Source organism: Diadema antillarum, unplaced genomic scaffold (assembly GCF_040938485.1).
Source record: "Diadema antillarum isolate AM-2024a unplaced genomic scaffold, OU_Dant_1.0 seq00000239_RagTag, whole genome shotgun sequence".
Lineage (NCBI taxonomy): Eukaryota > Metazoa > Echinodermata > Echinoidea > Diadematoida > Diadematidae > Diadema > Diadema antillarum.
In genome coordinates, this window is record NW_027271286.1 from 240,134 (window position 1) to 255,454 (window position 15,321).

Below are 15,321 nucleotides of genomic sequence, written 5' to 3' on the forward strand. Positions count from 1 at the left end.
TCATGCTCAAAGGCTCAAACATCTAGACTGCTGTTCTCCGAAAATGTCCGAGGGGTCAATCCCGGTATCTCGTGAGCCAGAGAGAGGAGAATCTGGTACGGTTTCCAGCAAAAAGGGTGCAAAAGTTGAAAGTAAGACAGGTACGTAAGTAAGTGGAGTGAACCACCGCGGTCACAGAATGAGGCAATTCCACTACCATGTCAACCGGGCGGGGGCGGGCTGCTGCTTGCTGACAACAGCGGCACGAACGGCCTCAGCTCAGCTTGCGTGTACTCATTACTGTACGTGGATGGAGTCTGGCTATGTATGCGGATGTACCACTAACTACAGTCATCATACATGAACCAAAGCCAGAAAGGGAATAGAACTCTTATAAACTACCCTGTAGTCTATAGCTTGTTAGGCGACATATGTTGTGATAATATGTCTCGCTCTACTAATGTTTAGTCTAGAACTAACCGTTACTTTCGACTAGGTCTAAACTTTACTACTTATTTGTAGTTGCGAGAGATCCTCGACTAATGGCAATCCAGGCCAGGGCAGGGGGGTTAGGGCCATGGCCCATGCCATGCACGCATGCACTGTACTTTTGAGTTGAATTTTATTCTTACACAAATTGGTTTAATTTTACAGAGAATGAGAAATGCATTTTTTTTTTTTTTCGGTCATGTTTCTTCAGCTCCTCAATGAACAATATCAACTGAACAGTCAAGATGCCATGGCATTCATTCATCAGTTCATAGCACATTGCGAACCATGGCATAGGTTTAGTTGTTGACAATAAAGAATTGAAATTATTGGTTCTATGTAGAAATAACTAGAATATCCATTGCCATAAAAAACCTGCACCAAGCCAAGGACGGGTTTGACATGAGCTCCCATGCCAAAATTAGACCGTGCAAACTGCCAAATGCATAGGTTTCTACAATTGTACGTGTAGCCGGTGCAGCGCAACTGTGGACTAACGTTACAGTGGTCGAATATTGGATAGCGTTTGGAATATGGTCTAATTATGGGCGGCTTGCTTTTCTTTTGTTGAATGCCTACATACACGTGTAGATTGCACAATTAATTACAGATTCACTGTTTGCTCACTAGATACATGTAACTACTCCCATCTCCAATACGAATGCGTGTACGCCTACACTGTATTACGGTGTTAGTGTCATTTAGAGACTGCTCGACTGTAGGGTATAAAGGGTACCACTACCAGTATATTGTCAGCTACCAGTATTCGGTCACTTATCACTTGTCACCAGCCAGTAAGTTCAACTGTCACAACACACACAAATCACATCAATTCACATACTTGCACACTTATTCACAACAGGAAACTCTCTTTCATAGCCCCCACCATATATCCATCCAAAATCCCAAATTTTACCGTCAAAAGTGTGGAATCGGCGCTACTTTCCAAAAGCGCATGCGGATTGAGCTCAGTTATAAGAGTACAGGGTAAAGCCCTAATATTATTGAGAAATACGCCGTTCTCTCGCGGGACTTATCGCAAGCTTGGAGTGTGATGGTATCCTCAAAAGCGCAAAAGGAAAACAAAATTTCCGTATGTGTCGATACAGTGTCTCAATGTACAAGGGTTGAATGCAAATGCCTATTTCCCAGTATTCGGTCACCAACGGGCGCCGCAACGTCGCCGATGCAATTTTGCGCCAACAAGGTAGTGCGCGGCGCATTCTTCAGCTGCCTTGAACATGCATTGACTTTGAACGCGCATATCGTGTGACCGAATTTTCAAGGTGATATATTTTGGGATTTTGTGAAATTCTGTGTGATATTTAACAAAATGAAAATTGAGATTTTAGAAATGGATATATAGTATTATTTCACATGCATTGCTGTGGATATGATGTACAGATTGTATGCATACTCTATTATTTTAGTTTGAAAAATATTGCAAAAAAGCTTAAGTGACCGAATACTGGGGGTGTTACCCTGTGCCATGATCTCTAACACTAACGTTACAGAAAAGAAAGATTGGACATCATTAAAATTCTGAATGAAATCTTGAAGTCTAAGTCAAGAACTGTAGATTCATATAAATTGAAATTTGTAAATCTATGTAGACATATGCCCTACAGTAAAGTGTACTATGTACAATTCTATACTATTTCAGCAATACAGTGCACTCCCGTTATAACGAAATGCTCGGTACCGGCACTTTTCTTTCGTTATAACGAAATTTTGTTATAACCGAACAAATACGTACATGTATATAACGAAAACAAGGAACCACATATATATATATATATATATATATATATGTTTGCTGAATACTCATCATACACTGGAAAGCTATGTGAAATTTGATGGGATAACTGTATTACAATAATAAACACAAGTTCCCCTCAGAAACTGTGCGTAACACAAGGAGCGAACATACAGTGGTGTGAAGCGTTCACCCATGCAGAGACTCTATAAATGCTTGTTCCGCTACATATTTTCGAAAGCAATTCACATTTCGTTATATAACAGAGCACATTTCTTTTGTTTTTCTTTGTCTGTGGCGCTCAGAAAAGACTTCATTATAACAGAAATTTCGTTATAACAGTGTTCGTTATAAGCAAATTTTGTACCATAGACTTTAATGTTAATAATTTTGGGACCAGAAGATTTACTTCGTTATAACCGTGTTCGTTGTAACGTGAGTGCACTGTATGCATAAATTTTGAACATTTGCATGATTCACATTAACTCTGAGGTGCTCCATTATGCAGTTGTACTGTGGTAGCACTCTGAACAGCATGTTGTCTTCGTATGATGAGAGAGAGAGACAGAAAAAACAAAACAAAACAAAACAAATCATAAATTCTTTGACACAAGTCCTCTATAGTGCCCTATGTTTATAAGAGGCTGGCATACTGTAAAAGTGGATATTTTCGCGTGACTAATTTTTCGCGCTTGGCCGGGTCGGAAGAGTTTCGCGTGTTTTTAATTCCGCGGAATCAAGACATCACGCACAGGCACATATGGCAAGCAAAAATATTCGCGTGCTTTTATTTTCGCGCTCGTTTCTGGTTGCGCGAAATGCGCGAAAATTAGAACACCGCGAAAATTTCCACTTTTACAGTATATTAAATCATTTCATATGCATTGTACAGTAAAAACATTAAAACAAAATCTAATGTGTACCTGCCGTAGAACTTGCTCATTTCTGTACCATTCCCATAGTCTTGAAAAGACATTTTTCCTTCTGCTGCCGTTCATTTTTCAAACAACTTTTTGTTGTACTGTGCATGTACTGTACTTCATGAATATTCATAATATAAATTATTTGTTCATGATCGGTGGGGCAGTTAAGGAGTCACAATGCACTAATAGCCTTTTTGACAAGACCCTCTCACTGTATGGTGATGAGCGAATTGGGTCTAGTTAATCACTCCCAGCCCAGAGCGAGGGGCTCTTTGTGCTATCACACTCAGCCGAGCTTGCTTCTTTGCTCGAAAGTAATACCATACAGCTAGAGGGCCTTCACACTGCACTGAGTTTCTGCCGACGTGTAGGTACTGGATGTAAAGGATAAACAACCAGTGCATGGTTCCAAATCCTGCAAGTGGATAGTTGTCATACTACAGTCCCTTCGTTTTGACCGAATCAAGGAATTATCAACTTTTACAGTACTTAAGGGATTGTTGAAGGTACCACATTATTCTGTAAAGTTAATGTACGTATTCAAATTGTATATAATTCAAATCTCTATAAAGTTAAATTTCATGTCCAGTACCACCACATACCAAACACGAAATGCTTACATTATAATACAGTTTGTACATCCACTGATCCGCAGCCCAAATTTAATGCTTTGTCTTTGGGCTGGTTGCAGTTTTACAAAAACTGTATCTGGAGCCACATTTTAACTCTGGTCCTGTTTTGCGTAGATTATTCCTTTATAGTCTATTCATTCTACAAATTTCAAATGTCTGAAATCAATAACAGTGTCCCATTTTGTCCTTCATTATGCACTGGCAGGATATGACTCATACACTTTGACGTGTACTTGCAAACACAGTATCAAGTGTACAAGCACTGAATACAATGAACATGTGTACAGTAAGTCTTTGGCTCTCCCTTCACCACACAGCATGTACATACTGTAATCATTATCTACTGGGTATATGCACAAGTGTATCTTGGTACCTTGTTATTCAGCAACTTCCAGTCTCAAGTAAAAGCTCCATGTACATTGTACATGGTGTGTACCAGTAGTTCATGTGTAGACTACAGCTTGCACAGTTGCTGGCATAGGATTTGTTCTAGTACAGTTACAAGGAAATCTGAAAGGGGAGATGACTTCCCCATTATGTCAACTACACGTACAAACGTACATTGTACAAGAACAGGAAGGACGTTGATCTCATGCTAAGTCTATGGAATTAACACCTACAGTGTACGCGTAGCTGTCCAGCTGCTTATGTACAATGTACATGGTACATAATGTGGAAAATCATGTCCGGGCAATTACTGTACCCCAGAGGGCAATTACCCCCAGCTAAATACTGGTTAGTGGTAAGGTTAGAGTAAAGATTAGGGTTAGTTTTAGGATTAGGAGTTTGGGTTAGGGTTAGGATTACAGTAGGTTCAGGATTAGGATTAGGATTAAGGCCAGGGAAAGGGTCTGGGGTAATTGCCCAGGAAGTAATTGCCCCAGACCCTCGGAAAACCTTCAAAATTCATACATTTTATGTCTACTCTTCCCCTTCTCTCTTTACTCTTTGAGAGATGATCAATGACTGCAGAAATTAATGAATGAAATCAAATTGTGTATGCCTTATTGATTCACTTTTTGTTCTCCTCATGTGAATGAGTTTATGAGCAAGTATGTGGTTAGCTATGTTACATTTAAGCAAATTTACGCATTTCTTTTAACTACTAAATCACCATTAAAACTAATAAATTAAAGATCATCAGTTGAAAGGGGCACATTTCTTTAATTGATGTGTCGTCCTGCTGAGTGCATAATTGCCTTTATGACTATTGAAGTGATTTGTAATTTTCTTTTGTATTGTTTGCTTCTCCTCCTTGCAGACACCATGAGTAAATCAGACCCAGCACCTCCCAGCTGCGTGGCCCCATCCATCCCGGACTGTGCGGTCTGCCTTCAGTCCTGTATCCATCCCGTTGAGCTGCCTTGCCATCATGTGTTCTGCTTCCTCTGTATGAAGGGCGCCTCCACCCAGTACCGTCGGTGTGCCCTCTGTAGGCAGGAGATCCCCCAGGACTTCTTCTCCAGTCCCAAGCTCTTGTATCTTCAGGAGGAGGAGAGGGCTGAGGAGGAGGCGGAGGAGGCTCGGACAGCGGTTGCAAAGGAGAGCGAGGAGTCCTACACTTGGTTCTACGAGGGGCGCAACGGCTGGTGGGAGTACGAGGAGAGGACCAAGGCAGAGCTGGAGGACAGTTACCGTGCCAACAAGAGGACTTTTGAGCTGCTCATTGCAGGCTACGTTTACGTGATAGACCTCGACAGCATGCTGCAGTACCGACGGTCGGATCCGTCCCGTCGGCGGAGGATTAAGCGTGACTTGGTGAGTGCCCCAAAGAAGGGCATAGCAGGATTGAAGATTAAGGTAAAGCGAGAGGAGAACTCGGTTGCCAGGCAAGTGGACGGGGCGGAGGAGGAGAAGGATAGTGGTGGCGCAGTTGGAGGAGCTGCTCCGCCCCTCACCAATAGCAGAGCACTCCAGTCAAAGACTGTGAAGCCAGAAAATGAGACTCTGTCATCTGGGGATAGTGGCAAAAAGGGCACTGATAGTCCAGAAAGTTCCTCTAACCCCAACATCAATCTTGGCAACTCTATTTCTGATGAGACTGTTTACGAGGTAATGAGAAATTCCTCCCCACACCAAACGACAGACCAGTCTCCTGCCTCATACAGCTATAACACCTCGTCTCCGGCGAACACTAGCCCCCCTGTGTACACCATGCCATCTCGCCCTCGAAGGAGACCTGCCAATGAGTCTCCAACGAACCCCGACTCCCAGTCAGGGAGGGACAGTCCAGGTACCTCTGCGGACCCGCCTCCATATGACCCAAGTGCCAGCCCTAGCCTTCCTGTGCTCCATCAACGTACACATTCCGCTCCGGAGACACGCTCCGTGGGGCGGCCCCGTTTCCCTGCCCCACAGGCCCCACCCAGAGTCCAGGCTTCTGCTGCTCAGAGCAGTGAGCAGCAGGCAGGAACTGCCATGGGCAGTGCCGTTAGCGGTACTTCCCAAGAACCTATAAGCCCCACCCACTTGGAGTCATCAGTCAATGTCCGCTCGACAACACAAACTCGGCAACGTCAAACCCGTCGGCGTGTCCATGAAGTGTGAAAATATAGCTCACTCACCATCTACGTGGTATACCCACACATACTCAGGAAGCTGTCTTTTGATACACTAAAGTGACAAAATGCATGTTCTTGTGAGGATAAGTCTCTAGATGTGACAGTTGCACTGCCATGAAGTTACCACAGTCACTGAATTTAGTAGCCTTCTTTTTGCGAAGTCATATGAGGAGGTCTTAAAAAATGTTGAGCTATTTAAGTATCAAAACAAAGCAAAACATTGAGGCTACATGCTGATGTATGCCATGTACTGGAACCATGGAAATTATGATATTCCTGAAGTGATCTTACATTTATTGACTCTGGAATTGTATTCAACTTTAATAGATTTATCATTATGAAGAATCTGTGCCACTGACATTATGACGGTAAAAGCTGGGAACTTTTGTGAGGAGTCCGTAAAAAGAACTATCCTCATGTTGCACCCGTTGGTAAATTGTGCCCACAAATTCCATTCTAATGCCAGTCATCTTTTGCATAATAATGGAATCATGATGAGAATGGGAGAAGCTATTGAAAGGTGGGCTGTTAGGCCCATGTTTACAGTGCGGGGCTGGGCCGAGCCGCGGCTGAGCCGTGGCCGAGTCCAGCCTCAATTGCGAGGCCAGGCCCTGCAATTTTGTCCGTTTACACTGCCGGGCTCGCCCGCGCTTTTGATTCAAACCTTTCAATATTTTGTTGTAGTGGCGCTCTGCTTGTAAACAAACGCAATTTGGTATTGCCTGGTTTTCAGACCCTTTGCCAAATGAATTCCGTGGCGACGAAGCTGTTCGGGCAAAGGCCTTTACCGAAGGAAAAAATCCTTTGCAGGACAAAACCACCTTAAACTATACTAGTTTTCGAGGTTGAGGGGGTTAATATCCTGAATAGCGAAAGATACAGGCAGAGGGTTTGGAAGCCAGACTAAAATTGGCCGCGCATTTGGCCCAGTTTGCGGTTACACCAAGAAAAGGCCGGGCGGCCGAGACCACCTCCAGAGCGAGGCCAAATACGAGGCCAATTTTGGCCTCGCATTTGGCCTTTTGCGCGTTTACACTGAAATGAAGGTGGGCTCGGCCGCGGCCGAGCCACGGCCGAGCCTCGCACTGTAAACGGGGTCTAACTTCCCAAGCTGGCATACTCTAGTATGATGGATGCAGAAAGTACCGATTTTATCTAGCTGTGGCTCAGAATTTTCCTCCTATTTCTCTGTATGTCCATAAACTTCACATTTCCTTCATCTTGTGTACCATAAAGTTTGTGTGGACATCACACAAACTGCATAAAAATGGTTGTGTAATATTGGTCCTGAATCAGTTTTATTCAGCTTTTTTTTAAAATTTATTTTCTCTTTGTATTTCAATTGCAGTGAAAGTGACCTAGATTTAGCTCTTGAGAAATTATGCATGTGTATTATATGAAAATAGATTTGAAAGATTTTGGAGAGTTTTTCATCCAGTGTGAAAGCAGCATTTAAACGTACAGACTAGAAATCAGCATGCACCCTTTCTTTGTTCTCCCCCCCCCCCCCTACAAGCTCATGAGAGCTACAGATATTATTGGCATTATAGGACTAATTCTTGATTTACCATGTAGATGAGAGAGAGAGAGAAAAAAAAAAGGATTTGCTTCAACTACTGTATTATTACCAGTAAAATCCAGAAATAAAGTTGTAGAAGTTATTTTCATCGCGTTGTGGAAAGCATGATGCCTGTCTTGTAGATCGTATTTTCTTGTGTAAGGAAGAGGAGTTTTGTTTTGTTTTTGCTTTTGTTTTTTTTTGCAATCATGGCCACTAATTAAACATGTTAAAACATTGCCAGTGTATCAAGGATGGTGTCACTTTGTTAAAGGTGCATAGTCCCGGTAGTGTAGAGGGCGCTGTTGATGATACTGCCGATCACCGTTAGCATTGATACAAAGATTACCAAAGTTGAGCTGTCATCAAGAGTAAAGTGTGTAGGTTTTGCTACGTAACGTTGCCTTCGTTGTCTTCTTTGCGCATCACGCAGTCTGTAGTAATGCCAGGGTGCGTGCATATGTGCTTCTTATTTTGACATCACAAAAGAAGTTTGCTGAAGCTGTCATCCCCCTCAGCCGAATCATGAGCCGAAATGTGATCGGACCACTGATTACAGTGGATCGGACTTCTTCGGACTTGGGGGAAGTGGGCCAAAGCGTAAGCGCTAAAGAGGAGTCGATAGCGTAGGTCTCTATAGGAAACTTGCGCCGTGTGCCCGCGTACGCATTTGACTAAAACACCGGGACCATGCACCTTTAATGCTGAGATTTTATAAATTTGTGTATTGGTCAGAATGCCATGTTGAAGTGATGCCCAAAGTTTGGTGTAGTTCCCACAGGTGGCAATGTCAGGATCAAGAGAAAATCAGATGCAGTGGCACTTTTGGACAGACCCTTCAAATTGGATAGAATTTACTCTTTCCTTGCTTTTTTTTTTCTCTACCTAGTGTTGTGAATCTATCAGGGTATGTCATAATCGAGATTCTCATTTCTAGAGGAATTCTGGGGGGCGTTTCATCAACGAGTTCGTCGGAGTTTTCACCGACAAATTTGCTATCAGCCAATCAGACGCAAGGATTTACACTGACAACTGTTAAAAGCTAATGAAATCCTTGGTCTGATTGGCTGATAGCAAATTTGTCGGTGAAAACTCCGACGAACTCGTTGATGAAACGCCCCCCAGATGTGTGATTTGTTCATCATTTTATTGTCGGGTGACATATATGTAGCCTTCAAATTTCTTGTCTCTTCTGGTAGTTTGGCCCAGTCAGCAGTAAGCCTTTAGACCATGATTTTGTTTTTAATAGCATCCTGTCTTTGTATAATGACATGTGAGTCTCGGGTGTGAATTGCTTGCTGTCATTCAATTTGAGTTTTTAAGACTGTATCATCATCACACAATTCATACTGTATTTTTTATTTCTATTTTTTTAAATCCATGTAGGTACACGTACATGTATATTTTTTCCGCAGTATCTAGTGTCAATTGTTTTGAATCCACAATGTTTGCTAAAAAGCAAACCACAAATCAGTTGTCATCACAGAGCAACCTCTCCATGGGGACAGGCTAATTTTCGTATGTACATGTAACACGCACTTCCCAGATATCTGCCCTAAGTACATACTCAAGTCTATCCTTGAGCTGGTAAATCTTGCCTAGACCCTTTGTTCATCGACTACATGGTGTTTGGAAAACTCATGTTTAGCTTTGACAGCATAAACAATGTAGTACACAGAGGCAAGTCAAAAGTTATTGAACCCAAGATATGCAGAAGTTACATATACGAGTACATTGATCTTTAAATCTTCTATCATGCATTGTATTCAATTAATATTTTGGCATTCTGTTGCACTTTGTGATCATTGATATTTATGATCTCTTCAAGATTCTTCAAGAGAATCTAGTCTTTTCGTAGATAGCAACATAGCGAATATTTTCCTGCTCTAGCAGCAATTGTCAGCCGGCAACGAGATACAGTTGTAGTCCTGCACTTAGATCAATGAGTAGATCAATGAGGCTATTCTGTAAAGAGAAGAAAAAAGAAGGACAAGACGGAGTACATAGTGTAGTAAGAGGAGGAGGTGGGAGAGGAACGAGAAGGAATGAAAAGTTCATTGTGTTGTAGTTTTGACTTCAAAACTTTGTCTGTTGTATAGAAAAAAAAAGCATTGTTTGTCTTTAAAGAAAGTATTTCCTCGATATGCAGGTGAAATATTGTCATCTTTGATTTCTAAGTATTGCAGTTTTGATGCATTTGACTGGTAGGCCTACTTAGTATTTATTTGACCAATTGCTGTAGCTAATGATCAAATAAGAGGAAATGTGAATTTATTGGTTTCATGCAACCTACAAATTGTATTTCCTCTTTCCTCTATGTTTTCTTCATTTGTTTGTCAGGGTTTTTTTTTGTTTTTTTGTTTTTTTTTTCTTTGGGGGGCATATTCATGAGACATTCATATTTCTAATTTCACTTTGCTTTTAGCAACTCTTGCCATTATATTGTAGAGCAACACATGTGTTGGGCTTTTGCCTTAAATGAATTTAGTCTGTGGCCACGTGGCTTTGGTCAACATAAGTCTAAGCATCAAAGAGTCATCCTGCTGGAATTTAATGAGATATTAAAGCAGTTTTAAGTTTAAGTATAAATTTGATCAGGTTGTCATGTAAAAAATACTCGTCGTACCCTGTAACAAGGCCATCTTCATGCTGTGTTGATAACGAAATGATCTGAGATGAAGTATATAGCAGTGTTATTATATTTTTCCATTTGTGCCCGGAGAAAAGGTAGTTTTCTTGTCTTTGTGTGTATTGTGTATGCTTTATGATTGCAGCCTTTGCCAACGTTCACCTTGTTGTAGTAGTTGTAAGTAAGATAGAGTCAAGCTGCCAAGAAGAGAATCTTTAGAGACCTGTCCAATTTCTTTATCTGAAACTACACTTTTGAATTATATCCCCACTCCGCAGAGATTTTCTCTCATCGGTCACTCATCGGAAGTAAAGTTTATCGCTTCCAGCCACCCACCAGAGTGTACTGTAAAAGTGGTTTCTTTCGCAGTGGTTTTATTTTCGCGCTTTGAGGTTGAACCACGAATTTAACATCACACGAAAATGTTTTGAACTCGTCGATTGTTACAACGCTATCATTACCGACCGCGAATTTAAAAACACGCGAAAAAGTCGGCACCAATGGAAACCGCGAAAGTTTCTGTACGCGAAAGAAACCACTTTTACAGTATTGGATCACAGTCCAAGGAATATGGCTTGTGTTGGTCAGCTATCGGGTCAGTGTCATACGTGTTTGGTGATGATCCGACGAGGCAGGATCGTCCGATGAGGATCACGCGTGACATGTCTGACATTTACTTGATAGTCGACCAACCAAGTCGGATTCATCAAACTGCGATCCTAGATACACTTCAGTGGGTGGCCGGAAGCAAAAAACTTTGCTTCCGATGGGTGACCGATTGAGAAAAAGAATTCTGTGGAATGGGGGTATTACAGAATTTTGTCACCAGCATTAAGTAGCAAAGATCACTACCCATCAGTAAAGTTGCCATGAAGAAACCCATGTGTGGTACATTTGGCACTGACAGCAAATCGGCAAAATCTTGCAAATCCATTGGTCAAAGTGAGGTACTGAATTATTCATGAGGGGGAGGGGGATGCGAGTTACATGGGGGCTTTGTGCCGACTCATGAATAATAATATTCGCAGATCTTGCCTGGTAGTGATGCACCAAGCTTCAGCTTTCTTCACCTTTAATAGGCTGTTGTTGCTAACAAGATTGTAAGCATGAGGGTCTTTCTCTTAATACTGTAGTTTGCTGAAAGACCCAGATATGTAGACAGCAGTGTAGCCTAAGTTCTGTCAAACCAGGGAGGTGGGAATCTCTTCCCACCTCCCTGGTGAAACCATGTTTGCACAGATTGAACTGTACACATACACATACTTTTGTTGTTTTTTTTTTACTCCTTCTGCAGCTGTGTAGACCCGTTCTGTGATTCACTTTACTCAGTATCTTCTGTACATTGTACATGCACAGTTTATTTCATGTGTGTGATATGCTGTCATTTTTGCTGTTGTTGTTACCAAATGTTGCTACATGACAATAGATATTAATTGCATCAATCAATGCAGGATATGTTTGCTTTCACAAACTCACACTGTGTATTCACATTTATATTACCACAAAATACACTGTGTAGTAACAGAGTAGGACCAAATGAATAAATGAACAAATAAATGTCTCACTTGCCCTGGTAAGCCTCCTACCTAAAGCAGGCAAGTTCCCAATTATTTTTCTTTGACTGAAAACAAAGTTGATTATCCTAGGCAGGCAAGTGATTTATTTAGCATGCTGGTGTAAGAGCTGTGTTGGTTAGCAGTACTGATTTTCCTTGTGGAAATGAAGTACTGTACATACGCCAAATATTTTGCAAGGTTTTTATTTTTGCGAATTTCGCGACTCGGGTGCTATTTGCGAAATTAAAGACATGCGAAAATATTGATTCTGATCCCAATGTGAATGTGATGTACGTGTTTACACTTCTCCGTTCAGTACAGGACTCCACAATCGCGAATTTAACCACTCGCAAAATCATAGGGAATTCCCGATTCGCGAAAATTTAGACTCGCGAAGTACATGGCGTATACAGTACATGGCCACATGAGAACAGATGATACATAGCCAATTACAATGTACTACACGAGTAGAAAATATTGCTCATTGCATCATCCATGCAGTTGTGTTTAGAATGTGCTGTTCTGAATCAGAAAGTTGGATTTTACTCGTAACTTATCAGTGATGCTTTGCCAGCTGAACAGGGAGCTTCTTCCTTCTACTTTCTCTGTGGAATACTGTCTAGGAGTGCTTTAGATGTCATATATTTACCGTGTATATTTTCACAAATCTCACAATTTTCTGATCTTCAGTAAAGTAACAACACACCAAAATATCTCCCTGTGTACTAAATATGAAATGACGCCAGGGTGTGAAATTGATTAATTTTCCTATGTGAAAAGGTGTAATATTTACATCTCACTCTTTTGTTGTGGTTCACAGTTGCCAATTTAAACACTCTCAAATTGCCATAATACCGGTAGTCTTTATTCACAAAATATGATGACCTGACAAAATATGTCGCTTAACTCATTTCATTTTAGGCGCTGGTAGCTTGTAGTGTGTGAAAAACAACTTGAGTCTTACAGAATCCAATCCCTGTATTAAAAGAAGTTGAAGTCTAGCTTTCTGATTCAGAATCACTGTATCCAACCTCAACGAAATGATCATAACAACTTCATAGTCACTGTGTACTTATCATTCTGAATTGCATTCAAGCATATGAGAATTCCAGAAATAGGAATGACAACATCTTGAACAGTCGTTTAGGGGAGTTATATATGAATAGTTTGTTTGCAAAAATCAATAAGTCCATTTTTGAAGATTTTGAAGTACGGTCTCTGTCATAAAGTACAAAATAATACCTTTTAAATGATATATTGGTCACTACATATAAAGGTACATTTTTGAAGTTATGGTCAAAAGAAGCAAAAATGTTCTTATTATTCTCTTTATTTTTCTTGACCTTTAATCACAAATATCTCCATTTGGCAAATATGGACTTATCAGATTTTGCGAACAAACTCTTCATATGTACCGCCCTATGATGGTTAAAGCAAAACTGCACAATGTAGAACCTTCATTTCCTCCAAGCTTGTACTTACATGTATAGGCCCGAATTCACAAAGGTGGTACAATTGAAACCATGGTTTAAACCATGGACAATTTGTATAGGGCGCCAAGTGTCGCATGGCCTATTTCCTTATGAAATCAGTCATTTTGTTGACAAAATGACCGTTTGGTCGATGAAATGATGTCATTTTGTGATAAAATGATCATTTCAGCAACAAAATGACTGGTTTCGTAATGGAATAGGCCATGCGACACTTGGCGCTCCATACAAATTGTCCATGGTTTCAATTCTACCACCTTCGTGAATTTGGGCCAATTTGTCACTTATTGTTTTGTCTTTGTCTGCCATTCTACTTTACTTACAAGTTTGATACGTAGAACTTTGGTACACATTTGGGCAGTTTAGGAGTATAGTGAGAAAAAGGAGGATATATCAATATTTGAAACATGTTCATAGGCAAAATCAAGCAAACACCCTGCTGTTTTATTCATGATTATTATGCTGATGTTAACCCTTTGAGGACGAGTCCTGAGTATACTCGGGCAGATGTCTATGGAAAATACTTGTCGTAGCCACACCAACCTTCCTCAATGGGTTTTAATAAGGAAACAGAACTGTGCACTCTGCAAATTCGAAATTACAATGCAAGTAAAACTTAACATTATATTTTTGAGGTCTACTTTGTAACTTGTAGGGTGCATATGAAAGGTGTTCACACTTTACAAGTATGCGTTTGCTCATATGTTTGTAAACATATTTCATGCCTGTCAAGTACAGGTACTTTTTGTTTATTTAGTAATCATATTTTTGCCAATCTCTTCATCAAATTGTGTATGGCCAATCATTTTGTGGAGACATTTTCCAGTCAAGTTCTGCTGGATTTTGGGTGTGTGTCTGCAGTTTTGATGTCTATTAAAAAGAGTTGAAGACATTATCTTAGCCAGTGAGAGAGAGAGAGAGAGAGAGAGCAAGATTGATTTCTTTTTATTACTTTCCTTGTTATGAAGAAAGTATTATCAAACTAGAGGTTGTAAATTTGTCCGAAATAGAAATGTGGTAGAAATATATTTATTTATTACTGAATAATGAGTGTCAATGCATGAATGCTTCTCTTATTTAGAATTGCATTTTTTTTTCTGAGTGCATAGTAATTGTTTACAAATGTATTTGAATGTTATCACACACATTTGCCCCTTTACTTTAACATATCTTTTGTCGTTTGTGGACAAGATTTAAGATAAATACAGGTTGTGTTTTCTGGGGTGTGTGGACAGAAACATATTTTGTAGTAGAGTTTATGTGTCATTATTATTACCTCTTCACACTTTTCTGTGCACAATAAAATAGAGCGTGAATTTGACTTGTTTGTATTGAGTTGGCTTCATCTTTTCCTGGTTGTTCTTGAACTTCATCAATTTATGTGGCTTCACAAGTTCTGCATTATATTCTGTAAAGTATAAAAAAAAACATTGAATATTAAAATTCAGTGTTTCATGAAACAAGTCACATTATCCAAAAAAAAAAAAGATATTTTATATTTTGGAAGTGATTACATCAAGTCTTGACTTTATTTCCATGTTAAGCCCAAAAGCAAAAAACCCCCCAAAAACAAAACAAAACAAAACAAAAACAAAAGACAACAATACAATTAATTTTTATTGCATTATTTGCATCAGTCTTTTTTTTTCCACTTTTGTAGTAGGAAGCAAAGATGACTCTTAAGAAGTGAGGTTCAGTTGTATTTGCCAAATGAAATCAACCAAAAACATTTACAATTCTGTATAATT

At 40.2% G+C, this 15,321-nt stretch overlaps 1 protein-coding gene across 1 annotated transcript; it reads left to right on the forward strand.

The window, feature by feature from the left end:
- Positions 1-6,326, forward strand: LOC139729427 (uncharacterized). The gene is made up of 2 exons (XM_071640353.1): positions 1-140; positions 5,041-6,326. Exons 1-2 carry the CDS (start codon positions 44-46, stop codon positions 6,324-6,326), a joined length of 1,383 nt encoding a protein of 460 aa, XP_071496454.1. The 5' UTR covers positions 1-43.
- Positions 6,327-15,321: the final 8,995 nt, after the last annotated feature.